We start from the raw sequence: 15502 nt of genomic DNA on the forward strand, positions 1-15502 counted from the left end.
GAATCTTCTCTAACTGCCTTTATTCATCTGATTTCAGGGAAGCATTCAGCCCAGTGGGCCTTGGATGATGTCCTTATAGGAATGAATGACAGCTCTCAAACTGGGTTTCAAGACAAATTTGATGGCTCTTTAGATTTGCAAGCCAACTGGTATCGAATCCAAGGAGGTCAAGTCAATACTGACTGTCTCTCTATGGATACTGCTCTGATATTCACGGAAAACATAGGTATACATTTTCACCAGATAAAGGGAGAATATTTAATTAACTGGAGGATTAAATTAACTAAAACCCAAGAGCAGATTCTCTAATGCAAAACTGTGTGCATAACTGCCTGTACTGAGAGGGGGGCTCTTGGAAGTAAAGACCTGTGTTGTCCTTTAATGTAACTTGGTGAGCCCAATAACAATTTTTGCAGGAACTGTCTTTCATGGCATGCATAATATGACTAAGGTTTCTTAAAAGTGGGGCAAAAGTACCTATCTGAAAACATTCCCATGTTTCATAATTTGCAGAATTACAATTTTCAGACTCTCTATTAGCCTGTCTCAAGGTGGTAAAGCTTTTCAAGTTAGCAGCCTTCCATATTTCTGAGTCTATGCTAACTAGATAAAAATAGTCAACGTGAGATGAAAAGCCAAAGCACATGTGAGACACTATAGATAAGACATGATTTTTGTTTGCCACTGAAAGCATGATGAGCAGAAACACCAAATAAGAAAAGAGCACAATTATGTGCTGCCATTAAACTTTTCCTTTTTTTGTAGGAAAACCTCGTTATGCTGAGACCTGGGACTTTCATGTGTCAGCATCGACTTTCTTGCAGTTTGAAATGAGCATGGGCTGTAGCAAGCCGTTTAGCGACTCCCACGGTGTACAGCTCCAGTATTCTCTGAACAATGGCAGGGACTGGCATCTTGTCACCGCAGAGTGTGTTCCTCCAACCATTGGCTGTCTGCACTACACAGAAAGTTCAATTTACACCTCCGAGAGATTCCAGAATTGGAAGCGGATCACCGTCTACCTTCCACTCTCCACCATGTGAGAATTGTCATTTGGCTACATGTCAGAACTTCAGGTTTCTGTCACCTAATTGGAAAATAATTATGATGCCACTTGGCAATTCTATTACTCTCTCATGATAATCATGCATGGAGTATACCGGGGGGAAAGAAATGTTCAAGGTGCTTGGGTAACAATTTTTAAATGTGGTTAAGAGTTCCGAGAGTTTTCCAAGGCTGAACTTTTCTGTTCTTCAGCAACGTGAAGGCTGCCCACCAGATTCAGTTTTTAAACTGTTGTAAAAACAAATACCTACCCAATAACCAGACTGATACTTATCCACATGAAGCAGTTTGTGAAATCATCACATATGGAAGAGTATCCTTAGTTGTGTGGGTTTTTTTTAATCTCAGTACCGGAATAAGAGTAAAAGGTTCGTTCTTTTGGGATGCTCATATCTTTTACATCTTTCTTCCCCTCCACAGTATTTCAGATCACATTCAGGAGTTATATTAGGGCTTACAGCAGGCTCCCACTTTTGTGGTTTAGGCATTTGCATAATTTGGGGATCTTTCTAGGAACCAATGTGTACTATGGTGGGTGGTAGAGATTGTACCATCCTGGGGCTGCTCCCCGCACATCCCTGTATCTCCCTTCCACGGCTCTGCTCTGAATTGTAGGCAAATTGGCCTCTGTGAGCTGCATTTGCCAGCTGCATGTGTTTGCTGGCTTCCTGATAGATTTAGAGAGTAGCAGATATTGGCAAGAAGTTGGAGGGTGGAAATAAAGTTAAACCAGGGTGTTCCTTCCCCTCCCTTTCTATCTCAAGTGCATCTTGGCCAACTTAGCAGCTCCAGCTCCCCTGAGATGTCCTTCCATGTGACACTGGCCCCTGGGCACTAACCTCATCTCCTCTTGTGTCCCTCCATCTTTGGACTTGTAGTGCTTCCTGACTTTGTTAAACTCTGGTTTCCTCACTGCCCCCATGCTCTGCCATGAACTGTGCATCCAATTCCTTGTGTTAAATTCCCTCTGTGTTAAATATTTACAGTGGTTTCCATTTTCCTGGTTCAATTTGGATTCAGAGAGGCACAAACAAGTGGCAGAAAAAAAAACAAACAAACACAGGAAATCAAAGCGTTTTAGTATATAACCCAAAATAGTTTCCTGTGGACCCCAGAGCTTTAAAGAGTGCTAACTTGTAGCTCATTTATTCACTTTATTTTTATTCAACAAACATTTATTGAATATCTGTTATGTTTTAGATCTCTGACACAAAATGAATAAGTTGATGCCAGGATCCAAATATATTATTTAGGGTAACAGGTATCTAAACAGTTATGTTATAAAATGATAACAGAAGCAAAACCCAATGATGCTATTGAAACACAGGGAGATACTACCTAACTCAGTTTGGGGAGGTCAGAGGGAGCTTTCTGGAGGAGCTGATGTCTGAGCTGAGTCTAAATAAGTGAGTAGAGCTTGTCTGAGTGAAAAGGGCTCGTTGGGGTGGGGCGGGGAGGGGCATATGTGCTGTTGTAAACCGAAATAGAATCCCAGAGGCCAGAAGAAACATGAGTTTATGGGGAAATGCAAGTCTTCGATGCTATCAGAGTATAACTTTGAGGCAATAGGGGAAGATGAGGCAAGGGAAGAGGGCAGATGATGAAGGGGCTGTGTATTTATTAGCAGTTTGGCCTTGACATTGCATGTGTTGGGGAACCATTTCAAGGGTGTTAAGCTGAGTGTTGATGTGACTAGATTTCTGTTTCAGAGCCACCATTGCTGGCAGCTGTGTTGCACTGAAGGAGAACTTGTGTAGGGGAAACTATAGCACTTGAGATTTTACTGTTGAAATTCCGCTTCAAGTCAACTGTGTTCTGCTTTCCAAGTAACTAACACGTTTCTACTGTGCAATCTGTTCCTAAATGAGAGAGACTGCTGTTTGGTAAGGCTGCACATATTTCTGGATAAAGTGGTCTTCTGTCAGTACATTCCAAATAACAGATTGCAAATATAATAAAAAACACGGGAGTACATCATATCATTCTAGTCCTCCCCTTTAAGGGAGCCAGGCCCTCGGGAACCAAAATAGAGGCAAAGTTGGATGGGGCTTCCATTGACTACCTCAGAAAACCATTTAGGGAACAGTAGACCTCACGGCAAGACCTTTGTAAGATTCCAACTTATACTCATGTTTACCATCCTCAGTCTCGTTCCCAGTACTGAAAAGTAGTAAAAGCCTGAAAGCAAAAACTAAGGTTCTGCATGTAGTTCAAACACAGAATAAATTGATAGTTTGAAGTAACTCTCCCGTCTCACCTGTGTTCAGAGGCTCTTGTATGAAAGAAATGGTGAAATATTTTTAAAGCATGTTTTCTACTCTCCTGTTTGTGGGTCTGGAGTAAACAACATCCTTTACTTGGTATGAAAACAAAGTCTCAAATAAAGAGGGAACTGGCACCCAGAGAGGGCACTTTAAAGGGAAAGAATTAAAATAAATGTTTTCGTGCTTTGAAGGTTGCCATTCAAACCAAGTGTGGTTTGGTTTTTTTGGTCATTTTCTTTTGTTTGTTTGTTTGTTTGTTTGTTTTTGCTTAGCTCTCCCAGGACCCGGTTCAGATGGATCCAAGCCAACTACACCATGGGGGCTGACTCCTGGGCTATTGATAACGTTGTGCTGGCCTCGGGGTGCCCTTGGATGTGCTCAGGACGAGGGATTTGTGATGCTGGACGCTGTGTGTAAGTTAATAAAACTGGCAGTTTCTTTCTTTGTAATGCAGAGATAAAGATGGCTTCTTGATCTCACGACAAATAATGCCTTTTCTCCCCTCATTTTTTTTCTCAGGTGTGACCGGGGCTTTGGTGGAACCTACTGTGTTCCTGTCGTTCCTCTGCCCTCGATTCTTAAAGATGATTTCAATGGGAACTTACATCCCGACCTTTGGCCTGAAGTATATGGTGCAGAGAGGGGGAATCTGAATGGTGAAACCATCAAATCTGGAACGTCGCTCATTTTTAAAGGGGTCAGATAAGATTCTTCTTCACTACCACTGAATTACCTACTTCACTCACTGCTCCACACACATGCATTTCTGTTCAGATGATGTATTATTTTATATACAGTTATTGTCTTCTAGGACATATCATGGTTTTAGAAGTCAGGATAGTGGTGGTTTGGGCAGAAGAAAATGAGGTATAAATTGGAAGAGAGAATTAGGGGCCATCTGGACTGCTGGTAATGTTCTGTTTCCTGAGTTGTATAGAAATTACATAGCTGTGTTACCTTGTGATAATTCCATCATGATTTGATACTTTCCTTTATGTAATTTATAGTTCAGTAAAAAAGTTTCCATAAGGAACATGAATATGCTCATGTCATCAACAACAACAAAAAATGTTTCCTCTTATATTCACTGCAGTCACTTTTTATGATCACTTAGGCATAAAATTTTTCCTTTGCTTTGGTAATCAGACCTTCTTTACTCTCTGCTGGAATTATATATGTAAAAATTATATATATACTATTTCTAGAATCTTGACTTCTAGAATGTAGCATTTTATGTGTAATTAAGTATCTAACTTAGAATATTTTTTAATTGATTTTACGGAAGGTCTTTGCTTTTTCCTTTCACTTTCTTTCTTTTCCTCCTACCAATACAACCATTTGGTGACTTTAAGAAAACCAAACATTTAAGCCAAGTTAAATAACATTCTCAAACATCATTAGTGTATTTTTTGTATTTCAACCTAGATGTTGGTTAGAGGGTTGTTAAGCAGTTGTGTGAAACTGTGCTGAGCTGGCACATCTTCATATGCAAATACATGCTACAACCTGTCTCACTCAGCTGGGGAAATCGGCTAATCTAGGTGTGCAAATGAAATCTTTAACAAAAATCTGCATGGGTTTCTGTACATCCTTAATAATTAACACCTAACACTTAGAAAATTAGACACCCTGGAACTTTTTCAATTATAGCTAATAGATGCTGGCTATCATCCTTGTTTGAATCCAGAATTCTTCTCAAGTTTTAGATGAGATAGAAAAAACACTTTAAGGGTCAGAGAGATTTACAAGTCCCTGAGTGCTATAAGGGACCAAAAAAATTGAGGCAGGACATTTCAGGGTGGAAACTACTGTTTTTTTGTGTGTGTGTTTTTAAGTCTTGTCTGAGGCTTTAGCTCTCATTACCACTATCTATTTGAAGCAGTTGACAAGACCAAAATAGATAAAGTCCTGTGATTCAAATATCTTTACCTGATAAAATTTTAAGCAGTAGAATTAAACTGGTCTCTAGATTCTATAAACAAGGAAGACATATAGTCTTTTATATGTTCCCTTTAGCCATCCAATTGCAAGGGCAGTCAAGCATTATACGTGTTGGACATATTATCTATCAGCTCTGCAAGATGCAGAGAGGGCTCAGCGTGTGCCATTCAGTAGGTTGTAGTTTGACCTAGAAAGGCATTCTTTTGTGAAAAAGGAAATGATAGGCTCTTTTTAATGTTTATAGATTCAGGAGTGCTATCCACTATTAAAATAGCTTCCCATTTAGCACAATGAATTACTGAATCTGGAAGAGGATGAGAAAAGAAACATCTGTATGAACTAGAATATATGCAGAAGCTGGGCATGACAGTTCCACTGGGCAATTATCAATATCAAGTGCTTAACTATAAACAAAATTTAAAATATGAAAGAAAGATACTTTCATGATTACAGATCATGCCAACTCTCAACAAAATTGCCCCTACAAGGGACTTCCCTTGGTCCAGTGGTAAAGAATCTGCCTTACAATGCAGGAAACACAGGTTCGATCCCTGGTCAGGGAACTAAGATCCCACATGCTGCAGGGCAACTAAGCCCGCGGGCCACAGCTGCTGAGCTCGCGCACCTCAACTAGAATCCACGTGCCACAAACTACAGAGCCCACACACTCTGGAACCCACGCACCACAACTACAGAGCCCACACACCCTGGAGCCTGCACACCACAACTAGAGAAGAGAAAACCCGCACGCCACAAATAGAGAGAAGCCCGCGCACCACAATGAAAGATCCCACCTGCCTCAACGAAGATCCTGTGTGCCGCAGCTAAGACCCGATGCACCCAAAAATAAATAAAATAAATAAATTTTTAAAAATTGCTCCTACAAGATACACTATAAAATGGGTTCTTTTATGGCTGACTTATATTGACCCATGGGAACAATTTTATACTCACATTCCATAATCAAGGGGGAAGAGTAATCATATTCCTTTATCTTGACGTTGTCAAGGGATATTTATGAACTGGATCTATTAACTACCCGCCTCAAAGCTTTTTCATTGCATTGATAAGATGAAGAAGTGACCTTTCCCCATAAGCTTAACCTCTGCATGGCGCCAAGCTATAAAAACATCCAAGGCCTTATGTTTGTAAGTGTATGAGGGAGAGGGTAAGGACATAAAGACATGAAGGACAGGCAGTGATCAAGCATCATGGACTGTGCAGGGCAGTGAGTTATTATGATAAAAGAAAAATAAGACTGGAAATATAAGGCTTTTACACAGCAGCCTTTAATCCAGGAAGTTTGAAACTATGCTTTGTGAAGTTCAAGGATGGGTAGAAATGCAGTTGCTTTTTCATTACCATATCAAATAATTCTCAAATTCTAAATTTAACATTAGCTGGATATCTCTCCCCAAACCAAAAAATAATTTAATAAACAAAATAATGGTATCTTAAAGGGTGGAGGATAAGTTTCAGAATCTGACATATCTAGGTTCAAATCCTGCTATCATCACTCTTGCAATCTTGAGCAAGTTACCGTCCCTCTCAGATTTTGTTTCCTTATCTGCAACAGGAAGATAATAATATATTTCCCTTAGGAGCGATAGGTGCTTTTTAAAGGAGTACAGTGGTTCTTTTAGAACCCAGCATGTTGTAGGCACTCAATATATGGTTACTATTACAAAATTAGTCCTATTTAAAAATTTTCAGCTATTGAAGAATGTACTCTATAATAAATGTTAAGAAGAAGAGGAAGAATTTGCTTTCTCTACCTAAGATTCCATTTGATATTTGTTAGTTGATAATTAAGCAGTCGATAGACAATGTCCACTCAGTATCACACAGCCCCACACCACCAAAGAGCCACTTCATTCAGAGTCAGACCTGAGGAACTGAAAGGCCTGTTTGTACCTAGGACATCTGCATAGTGAAGTTCTGTTTTACTGGCTGTCACCGCAACCATGTGTACACATGGAGAAAACAAGCTATGGAGCTGTCAATCCCAGGCAACCAGAAATAGTTAATTAGCAGAAAAAATTACTAAAGCCAATATGATCACTTTCCGCCTTCCTTGGCTTCTCTGCATGAATGGTTCCAGCCCAGGCTTGGGGACTTGCTTAGTTATGCCTCATTTAACTTGACCAACTGGAGGGTGTTGTGTCAGCCTGAATGAGAGCTTCCCAGGGCCATCACAGCACGCAAATGAGTAAGTTCCTAAGACTCTTTGGAACCCTGAAAAAAGTTACCTATCAGCTCCCAGCTTCCAGCAGGAGCACTTGGCACATTTTCCGTCTGTTTCCTCGTTATTCCTCTCACAACATGCTGTGATCAAAGGAGGCTGTTTTTTAAAAAGGCCTGTAGATATGCAGTGCTATCATTCTTGCACTGCATTCTATAAGTCACAGCAAAGTGTGACTTGGAGTTGAGACAATGAAATATTGTTATTTAGGCATAGGCAAATGAAAGCCATTGAAAGGGGAAATGATCAATTTTTCCTTCCAAACTGGACCGAGTATTGCTTCTTGATCATTATGTATCATTTAGCTAATGTAAGTTAGATGTATAAAATCAAAGGAAAATAATTTTGCAAATGAAATAAGATTGCCTAACATATGTGTTTTTGTTTACAGGAAGGACTACGGATGCTCATTTCAAGAGATCTAGACTGTACCAATACAATGTATGTCCAGTTTTCACTTCGATTTATAGCAAAAGGTAAGTCATTTCTATGAGTATGAATTCACTATTTCCCTTCAAGCAAATTTCCCCACAGAGAAGTAACAGATTTGAGGCCTATAAATTTTGTTATATGGGAGAGCTAACATAAATTTGAGTACATAGTGTTCACAAATGTTCTATAATATATATTCCTTTTAATATAAGGGTAAGATAACTACTTGTTTTATAATAATTTCATACAGATGTAGTAATCATACTAGTCCTGTGGTAGTTAAATTTATCATCATGTCCCTGAGTCTTTTTTCCACCACTTCTTTCTAGCCGTAAAAAATTTAAATTTAAAAAATTTAACTTATGGAAACTTGGGATTTTCTTTCACAGATGTGAACAGTGAACCCCAAAAGTCAACTCTGTCATTCTGACCTTTCATATTAACTAATTTTCTTGACAAATAATGCCATTTGGATATAATAAATTCTCAAGTAGATTTTCTGTGTATTCTGAGATTTAAATGTTTGGCCCTTTGTAGAACTGTGATGCCTGTAGAATCAAAAAATTTTGATGTAATATTTCCTAAATGAAATACAGAAAGATATATGTTCATATCTGAGAAAAAGAGGGAGATATTATTGTGTGAAAATGCAAGATTTGGTGTGTTTTGAGATATATTTATACAGAAATCCCAACCCATCATCACTTTAAGTTGCCTCGGAAGCATTTGGACTCTAAGGTGTCTATGTGAATATAAGTCAGCTTATGCATCGTTGCAAAAAAAATAGTCTAAGATCATACCATTTCCCCATTTTTATAATGATGTGTTCACGCCTCTGTTACCTTCTTTCTAGGTACCCCAGAGAGGTCCCACTCTATTCTATTACAATTCTCCGCCAATGGGGGAATCACCTGGCACCTGATGGATGAATTTTACTTTCCTCAAATGACCAACATACTTTTCATTAATGTTCCCTTGCCATACACTGCCCAGACCAACGCTACAAGATTCAGACTCTGGCAACCTTATAACAATGGTAAAAATGCACATGTTCTCCTGTGATCAAAACTGACTGCTGCACGTTAGCATGCTTGCTCCTAAGGTGTGGAGGAAGGGTTTGTCAGCTGAGTGGCTTCGCTGTCCACAGCACCTTTTACATGCTTCGCTTTTGAGGAGTCTCAAGGAATATTTAGCTTTATATATCTTTATCTTCATACTTGACTATGTTGTTATCTTCGGGCTTGACTCGTAAGTTCTCTTGATGTAAATACAGCTAAACCCTGTCACAGAGCTAAGGTTTTTAAAATTTAATCCAGCTCTACCATTAGGTACTCATCAGTTGTAACTATATTTTTTACTGAATTTATTTAGGAATACATAGTTCTTCTTTTTTTTTAATGTTTATGTGTTTTTGTTTTTTTGGGTTTTTTTGGCTGTGTTGGGTCTTAGTTGCGGCACGTGGGATCTTTCATTGCGGCGTGCTCTAGTTGTGGCGTGCGGGTTTTCTCTCTCTAGTTGTGGCACGCGGGTTCCAGAGCACATGGGCTCTGTAGTTTGCAGCACGTGGGATCTCTCGAGCTCGGTAGTCGTGCACATGGACTTAGCTACCCCGCGGCATGTGGGAACCTAGTTCCCCGACCAGGGATCGAACCCGTGTCCCCTGCATTGGAAGGCGGATTCTTTACCACTGGACCACCAGGGAAGTCCCCGTAGTTCTTCTGAGTATGGCACTTCATTAGTGAGATAGAACAACATTACAGCAAAAGCCGTGACAAAGTGAGAGGGACTGACACAAAGCAGATAGTGCCTGAGATAAAATATTCTTATCACATACACTTGCCTCAGTGATAAGCTAACATGAATGTATAATTTAACAGTATTTTCAAATGGTGGTTACAGAAAACGATTTTACAAATTTGTAATGTTTTATTGCTTCCTGTAATTCTACTAGCTACTGATTATAAAGGACCAGACTCTACCAAATTATGCATTTAATGGCCTAAGTAAGCACAGAAACATCATATTAAGCAGATTCTTTGCAGAGGTAACACAGAAATGGATAAGAAAAATGTATTTCCATCTCTAAAATTTAACCTGAATATTTCCTTTATAACTAGTAAGTCAAAAAAGAATTTTAATTTACTGTGAACAGAAAAAATAATCTTGTATAATCGCTGAGGAAAAGTCCAAAAAAGAAATGCAACCAGTTTCACAGTCCAGAAGATAGTTGTCTTCATGTTATGTTTGGAATGCTCACCAATTGTTCTTCATTGTTTTCACCAACTACTTCCAAAATAAGAAAAGGGAAGAAAGCTACTAGGATTATAACAGTGATAGGATTAGAGAGGGAGAGGCACATGTGACTTCATTTAAATCATCAGGTTGTTTCTACAGGCTCCTATTTACAGATCCTTTTTTATATTTTGTAAGAATTCTACTAAAAGTAGGAATCAGTGAAGAAACATCCTTGAGGAATCTTGTTTCTGCTTGGTATGGTCTTATCACCTTGTTTCCAGTTCAATTCAAGCAATGCTTTACAAAAGCACTGAGCTCACCCTTCTTATCTACTCAGTAATATCTTCCTTAAACACCCTGCCGAAGTCGCTGAGTCAAATTCTCTGACAGCCTAAGGAGTGATTTTCCTAGTTTTCTGTATGTTCCCACATATCTTCAACTAAACATACAAGTTTTGAAACGCTTTAAGGGGAAAATAAAGTATTATATAACACAGAATATTTTCTTCTGTGTAGTTTTTAACACCTAAATAAAATTGTGCATCAAGCCAGTATTATAATAGCCGTGGTCCTTCAGCCTGAAGGAAGCATGATTCTAAGTCATGGGTTGACTCTAAAAAGTCCTGAGTTACTCCATGAATAGACTAGTTAGTGTAACTCAGTTCTAAATCCACAGGCTGACCACCCATCCTCACAGATTCCGGTGTCTTACAGAGTCCCCTAAACCATGAAAGCATAACTCAAAGCCCACTCTTGCTGGTGGAGGGTCCATAGCACTGCTGTGACGGGAAGGGCAGCAGACTCTTACCAGCCTTCTGAAATTAGTGAAGCTGCTCCGTGCAATGTCAATTTAATAGCACTGAAAGCTTAATTTTTTCACACTTTAATCAGTGTAAACACACTGTTACATAGTTTGTGCTTCTTTGTCTAGAAGGCATCTGTTTAACCGGTTGTTACTGAGTTCCTTCTGTCCTTTACTTTCTTCCAATGAGCAAAAATGTCCATCTGATTTTCACCATTGAAAAAACTTGCTTTATCCAAAAATGCCTTAGGTAAGAAAGAAGAAATCTGGATTGTTGATGACTTCATCATCGATGGAAACAATTTAAACAACCCTGTGATGCTTCTAGATACTTTTGACTTTGGGCCCAGAGAAGACAATTGGTTTTTCTACCCTGGTGGTAACATTGGTCTTTATTGCCCATATTCTTCCAAAGGAGCGCCGTAAGTACTTAATTGAGAAGGTAAAAATAAAACCCCTGCTCTATACAGGTCACAATGATCTTTTGCCTAAATGGATTCCTTGTTGTTTTCTTGTATAACAGCGAGGAAGATTCAGCTATGGTGTTTGTTTCAAATGAAGTTGGTGAGCATTCCATTACTACTCGTGACCTGAATGTGAATGAGAACACCATCATACAATTTGAGGTACTTGATTTTGTTCTATTAGAAATGCTTTAAATTTTGTCTTGAACAAAAGCTAGGAAAGAGGAGGAAAATCTCAGATGATTTCATGCATTATGACTTTCCATTTTTGTGCAAGGACAAAAGAGATTTTACATCATAATTCACTTTTATTAGCAGAACCAACTGTCCTACTAAGGTTTATTTCTGAATTTTGGTCCTTTATTTATGACATAATCTCCTCACCTACTACAATGGGAAATTGTCAAAATAGATTATTTCAAACATTATAAAAATGAAAAGGACCATACTATTCTAGTATTATTATAGTCACAATTTTTATATATTACTTAGGATCCAGGTCAATGTAACTATACCATGCCAGCACATTTATATAATATTTATCATGGTGTCATGAATTTTACAGATAAAATAATACTATACTGTTTCTTATAATTTCTGGGTATTTCATTAATATTCGCGGACTCCTTATATTTTTCAAGACAGCAAACTAATAATGTATAAAAGAAAAACATTTATATATTTCAAAAGCTTAGATAAAATCAGCAGAACCAAAGGTACATTGTGCTAGGGTTCAATAGTATTAACTTTTTTTTTTCGGCCACGCCACATGGCATGAGGGATCCTAGTTCCCCAACCAGGGATAGAACCCATGCCCCCTGCAGTGGTAGCATGGAGTCCTAACCACTGGACTGCCAGGGAATTCCCATTAACTTTTTCTTTTTCTTTTTCTTGTTTAATTTAATTTTTATTTCTTATCGCAATAAATTTGATTACAATGTTGTGTTTGTTCTAGGTGTACAGAATCTGGTTCATTCATACGTATACATATATATAATCAGGTTTAGACTCTTTCCCATGTTGGTCATTACAGAGCATTGAGTAGACCTCCCTTGGCATCCAGTAGGTCCTTCTTGATTATACGTTTTATATGAATTATTAAATGCATGTTAACCCCAACATCCTAATTTTTCCATTCCTTTCACCTTTTTCTAAGTCTGTATGGGCCTTTCTCTGTGGAAATATGTTCATGGGTATCAATTTTTAGATAACACTAGTAAATGATATCATCGGATATTTGTCTTTCTTTTTCTGACTTACTTTACGTAGTATGATTATCTCTAGGCTCATCTGTGGTGCTGCAAATGGCATTGTTTCATCTTTTCCATGGCTAATATTCCATTGTGTACATGGACCACTTCTTCTTTGTCCATTCATTTGTAGATGGACATTTTGGTTGCATCCATGTCTGGCTATTGTAAATATTGCTGCAGTGCACGTTTGGGTGCCGATGTCTTTCTGAATTCTGGTCTTCTCGGGTTATAGGCCCCTTAGTGGTTTGGCAGAATCATATGGTAGCTCAATTGTTACCTTTTAAAGGCACCTTCATTCTGTTCTGATTAGTGGCTGTTACCAGTTTACATCCCAGCAACAGCATAGGAGGGTACCCATTCTCGGAAACCCATTCAGCATTTATTGTTTGCAGACATTTTTTTCTGATGGCAATTCAGACTAGTGTGAGGTGATACCTTTTTGTAATTTAAATTTGCATGTCTCTAATAATTCTTGATGTTGAACATTTTTTCATGTCTCACGTGGTTGTAGGTAGGAGGCCTCAGTTCCTTGCCACATGGATCTCTCCTTAGGGCTGCTTGAGTGTCCTCATGACATGGCAGCTGGCTTAACCCAGGATGAGTGATCCGGTCCGCGGTCCCCAGGACTGTCGCGGCTTCGGCTGCTGGGGCCCCTCCAGAGCCGGCAGCCTCAGTGAGGCTGCCCTCCCCTCGGGCTCCGGGGCAGTTCAGTGACGGCAGAGGGAAGAGACCCCGAGCCAGGAGTTCCAGCTCTGCGGAAACGCGGGCTCCATTCTGGGTGCAGGGGATGGGACCTCTGTGCCCTGAGGCCTTCCAGGAGGGCCCCATTAACTTTCGAAGATACTTGTTTCATAGCTGAAATCTATACCAACCATTGGACAGTGCCTAATTTCATCAACAAAAATTTTGAATATTTGCTCTAGATTAACTGTCTGCATCCTCTAAATTAGAGTTGTTTCTTTCATCTTAAAGTCAGAGACCAAATGATGCCTTAGTGGAGAAATGATTCTCTATCTCTTTTAAGCTTTCTGTTATATTTTCTGATTTTATTTTAAGTTACTTATATAACCTTCTGTTATATTTTCTAACATTTATGCTTTAAATGTTAATAAAAAGTAATCCCTGTGGCCCTTTCAAGAGTTCTGTTATCAGAAGAATCTAGGTAGAGACAAATGCCTGTAGCTGAAAAGTTTATCAAATGTCAATAGTTTACTCTTCAGAAGGTAAGAGGAGTAAGTTCAGCAACAACAACAAATATTATATAAGTATATCTGGTGGCTCTGACAGCAAGAAAATGTTAACCCCAATTGGAAGTGGGAAAATTTTTTAGTAGAAAGAATCACATGCTTTATTTAAGTTTTAGTTTAATTCACTTGAAAGTATGAAAAAGGAATGGAGTGGTTATTTCCCTAATGGTTAAAAAGGTCTTTCTGAGAATATTCTTCCTATGCTAGGGAAATAGTGACAATAATTGTATTTTGTTCTGTTTTAAGACTGAAAACATACTGAAGATTCTCCATGTGCAGAACTTTGGGGATTATTTGAAGGTATCCCAAGAAGGAAAGTAGAAGGTCTTCTTTCCATCCAGTCTGAGAAAAAGCTAACAGTTAGAATTAGGGAAGCAGTCTTTTCATTACGATTTGCTTGGCTTGGCAGTGAAAGTGGGCTAAAGGTAAAATTTGGAATTCCATGCCAACCTCTGCCTTATTCACTTCCTAGCTTTTTATAAAATGAGGGAAAGTAAATTTTTCATGAGGCCCTTTGAGGTTCTTTATGAAAAAGTATTATTTAAAAGTAATGTGCAGTATTACTCAGGCAAAACAGAATTTCATGGTGTTAAGTATTTCAGCAAGACAGTTCCCAGGAAAATGGACTCTGGAGAAGATAATGACGTGGTGAATCATTTCAAGGCTTGTTGCTCTGAGGTGATTTGTATCATTTTTTCTTCTTCACTAAGATCAATGTCGGATGCTCCACTGATAGCTCCTCTGCCGATCCGGTCAGACTGGAGTTCTCCAGGGACTTTGGGGCGACCTGGCACCTGCTGCTCCCCCTCTGCTACCACAGCAGCGGCCATGTGAGCTCCTTGTGCTCCACGGAACACCACCCCAGCAGCACCTACTACGCGGGGACCACCCAGGGCTGGAGGAGGGAGGTTGTGCACTTTGGGAAGCTGCACCTTTGCGGGTAAGGACCTGCTGCTTCGCACCATGTTCTTCTCATTTCACGGTTTTCTCCGTGATGTCGTGGTTGCCTTGCTACTTTATCAGGGAAATTTGCACCTTACATTTCTTCCTCAGTTCTCCACTGAAAGTAGATCAGTGGATGTTTAAAGCATAGGACACTGCACTGACATACTACTAATTCATAGTTTGAAGATAGATTTAGAGGAGCACACCCTGGGCAGCACCCCGTCCTGGGGTTCATATCCCCATGGGTCTTTATTAGATCAATTAGGAAGCAACAAAAATATGGTTTTCCCCTAGGGTTATAATCCATCTCCCTTCTGCCCCCTACCTCACAATATAAATGCAGTTAGAATTTTTACTTTCGAACATCTGCCTGCGTCTTTCGTGCAAGGAGAGGGCACGTATGGAGGATGGAAGCCCGCAGAATATTCCAGGTGTCTCATAAAAAAAAAATTTGTTAGCGCTCTTTCCCCAGACATTTCTACTTTTTCAACCTTTCTCAGCATTCTTGTTACATATATTAGACTCTTCTGTTGAAAAGCTATTTGGAGATAAAGGACTTCAATTCCAATAGAAATGAAAAGTATAGTTCAAAAAATAAAACTAATAGTATAAG

At 39.1% G+C, this 15502-nt stretch overlaps 1 protein-coding gene across 3 annotated transcripts in view; it reads left to right on the top strand.

The window, feature by feature from the left end:
- The window catches only part of RELN (reelin), a 528909-nt gene that overhangs the window by 445544 nt on the left and 67863 nt on the right, over nucleotides 1-15502 (top strand). For all 3 annotated transcript variants that reach the window (XM_082473379.1, XM_082473378.1, XM_082473380.1), the window contains exons 33-41: nucleotides 38-226; nucleotides 766-1039; nucleotides 3602-3742; nucleotides 3849-4026; nucleotides 7904-7988; nucleotides 8798-8980; nucleotides 11231-11402; nucleotides 11504-11606; nucleotides 14655-14884. In XM_082473379.1, coding sequence (XP_082329505.1) covers nucleotides 38-226; nucleotides 766-1039; nucleotides 3602-3742; nucleotides 3849-4026; nucleotides 7904-7988; nucleotides 8798-8980; nucleotides 11231-11402; nucleotides 11504-11606; nucleotides 14655-14884 — 1555 coding nt within the window. The remainder of the gene's footprint in view (nucleotides 1-37; nucleotides 227-765; nucleotides 1040-3601; nucleotides 3743-3848; nucleotides 4027-7903; nucleotides 7989-8797; nucleotides 8981-11230; nucleotides 11403-11503; nucleotides 11607-14654; nucleotides 14885-15502) is intronic.

Source organism: Balaenoptera physalus (genome assembly GCF_965194825.1).
Source record: "Balaenoptera physalus genome assembly, chromosome: 8".
NCBI classification, from domain to species: Eukaryota; Metazoa; Chordata; class Mammalia; order Artiodactyla; family Balaenopteridae; genus Balaenoptera; species Balaenoptera physalus.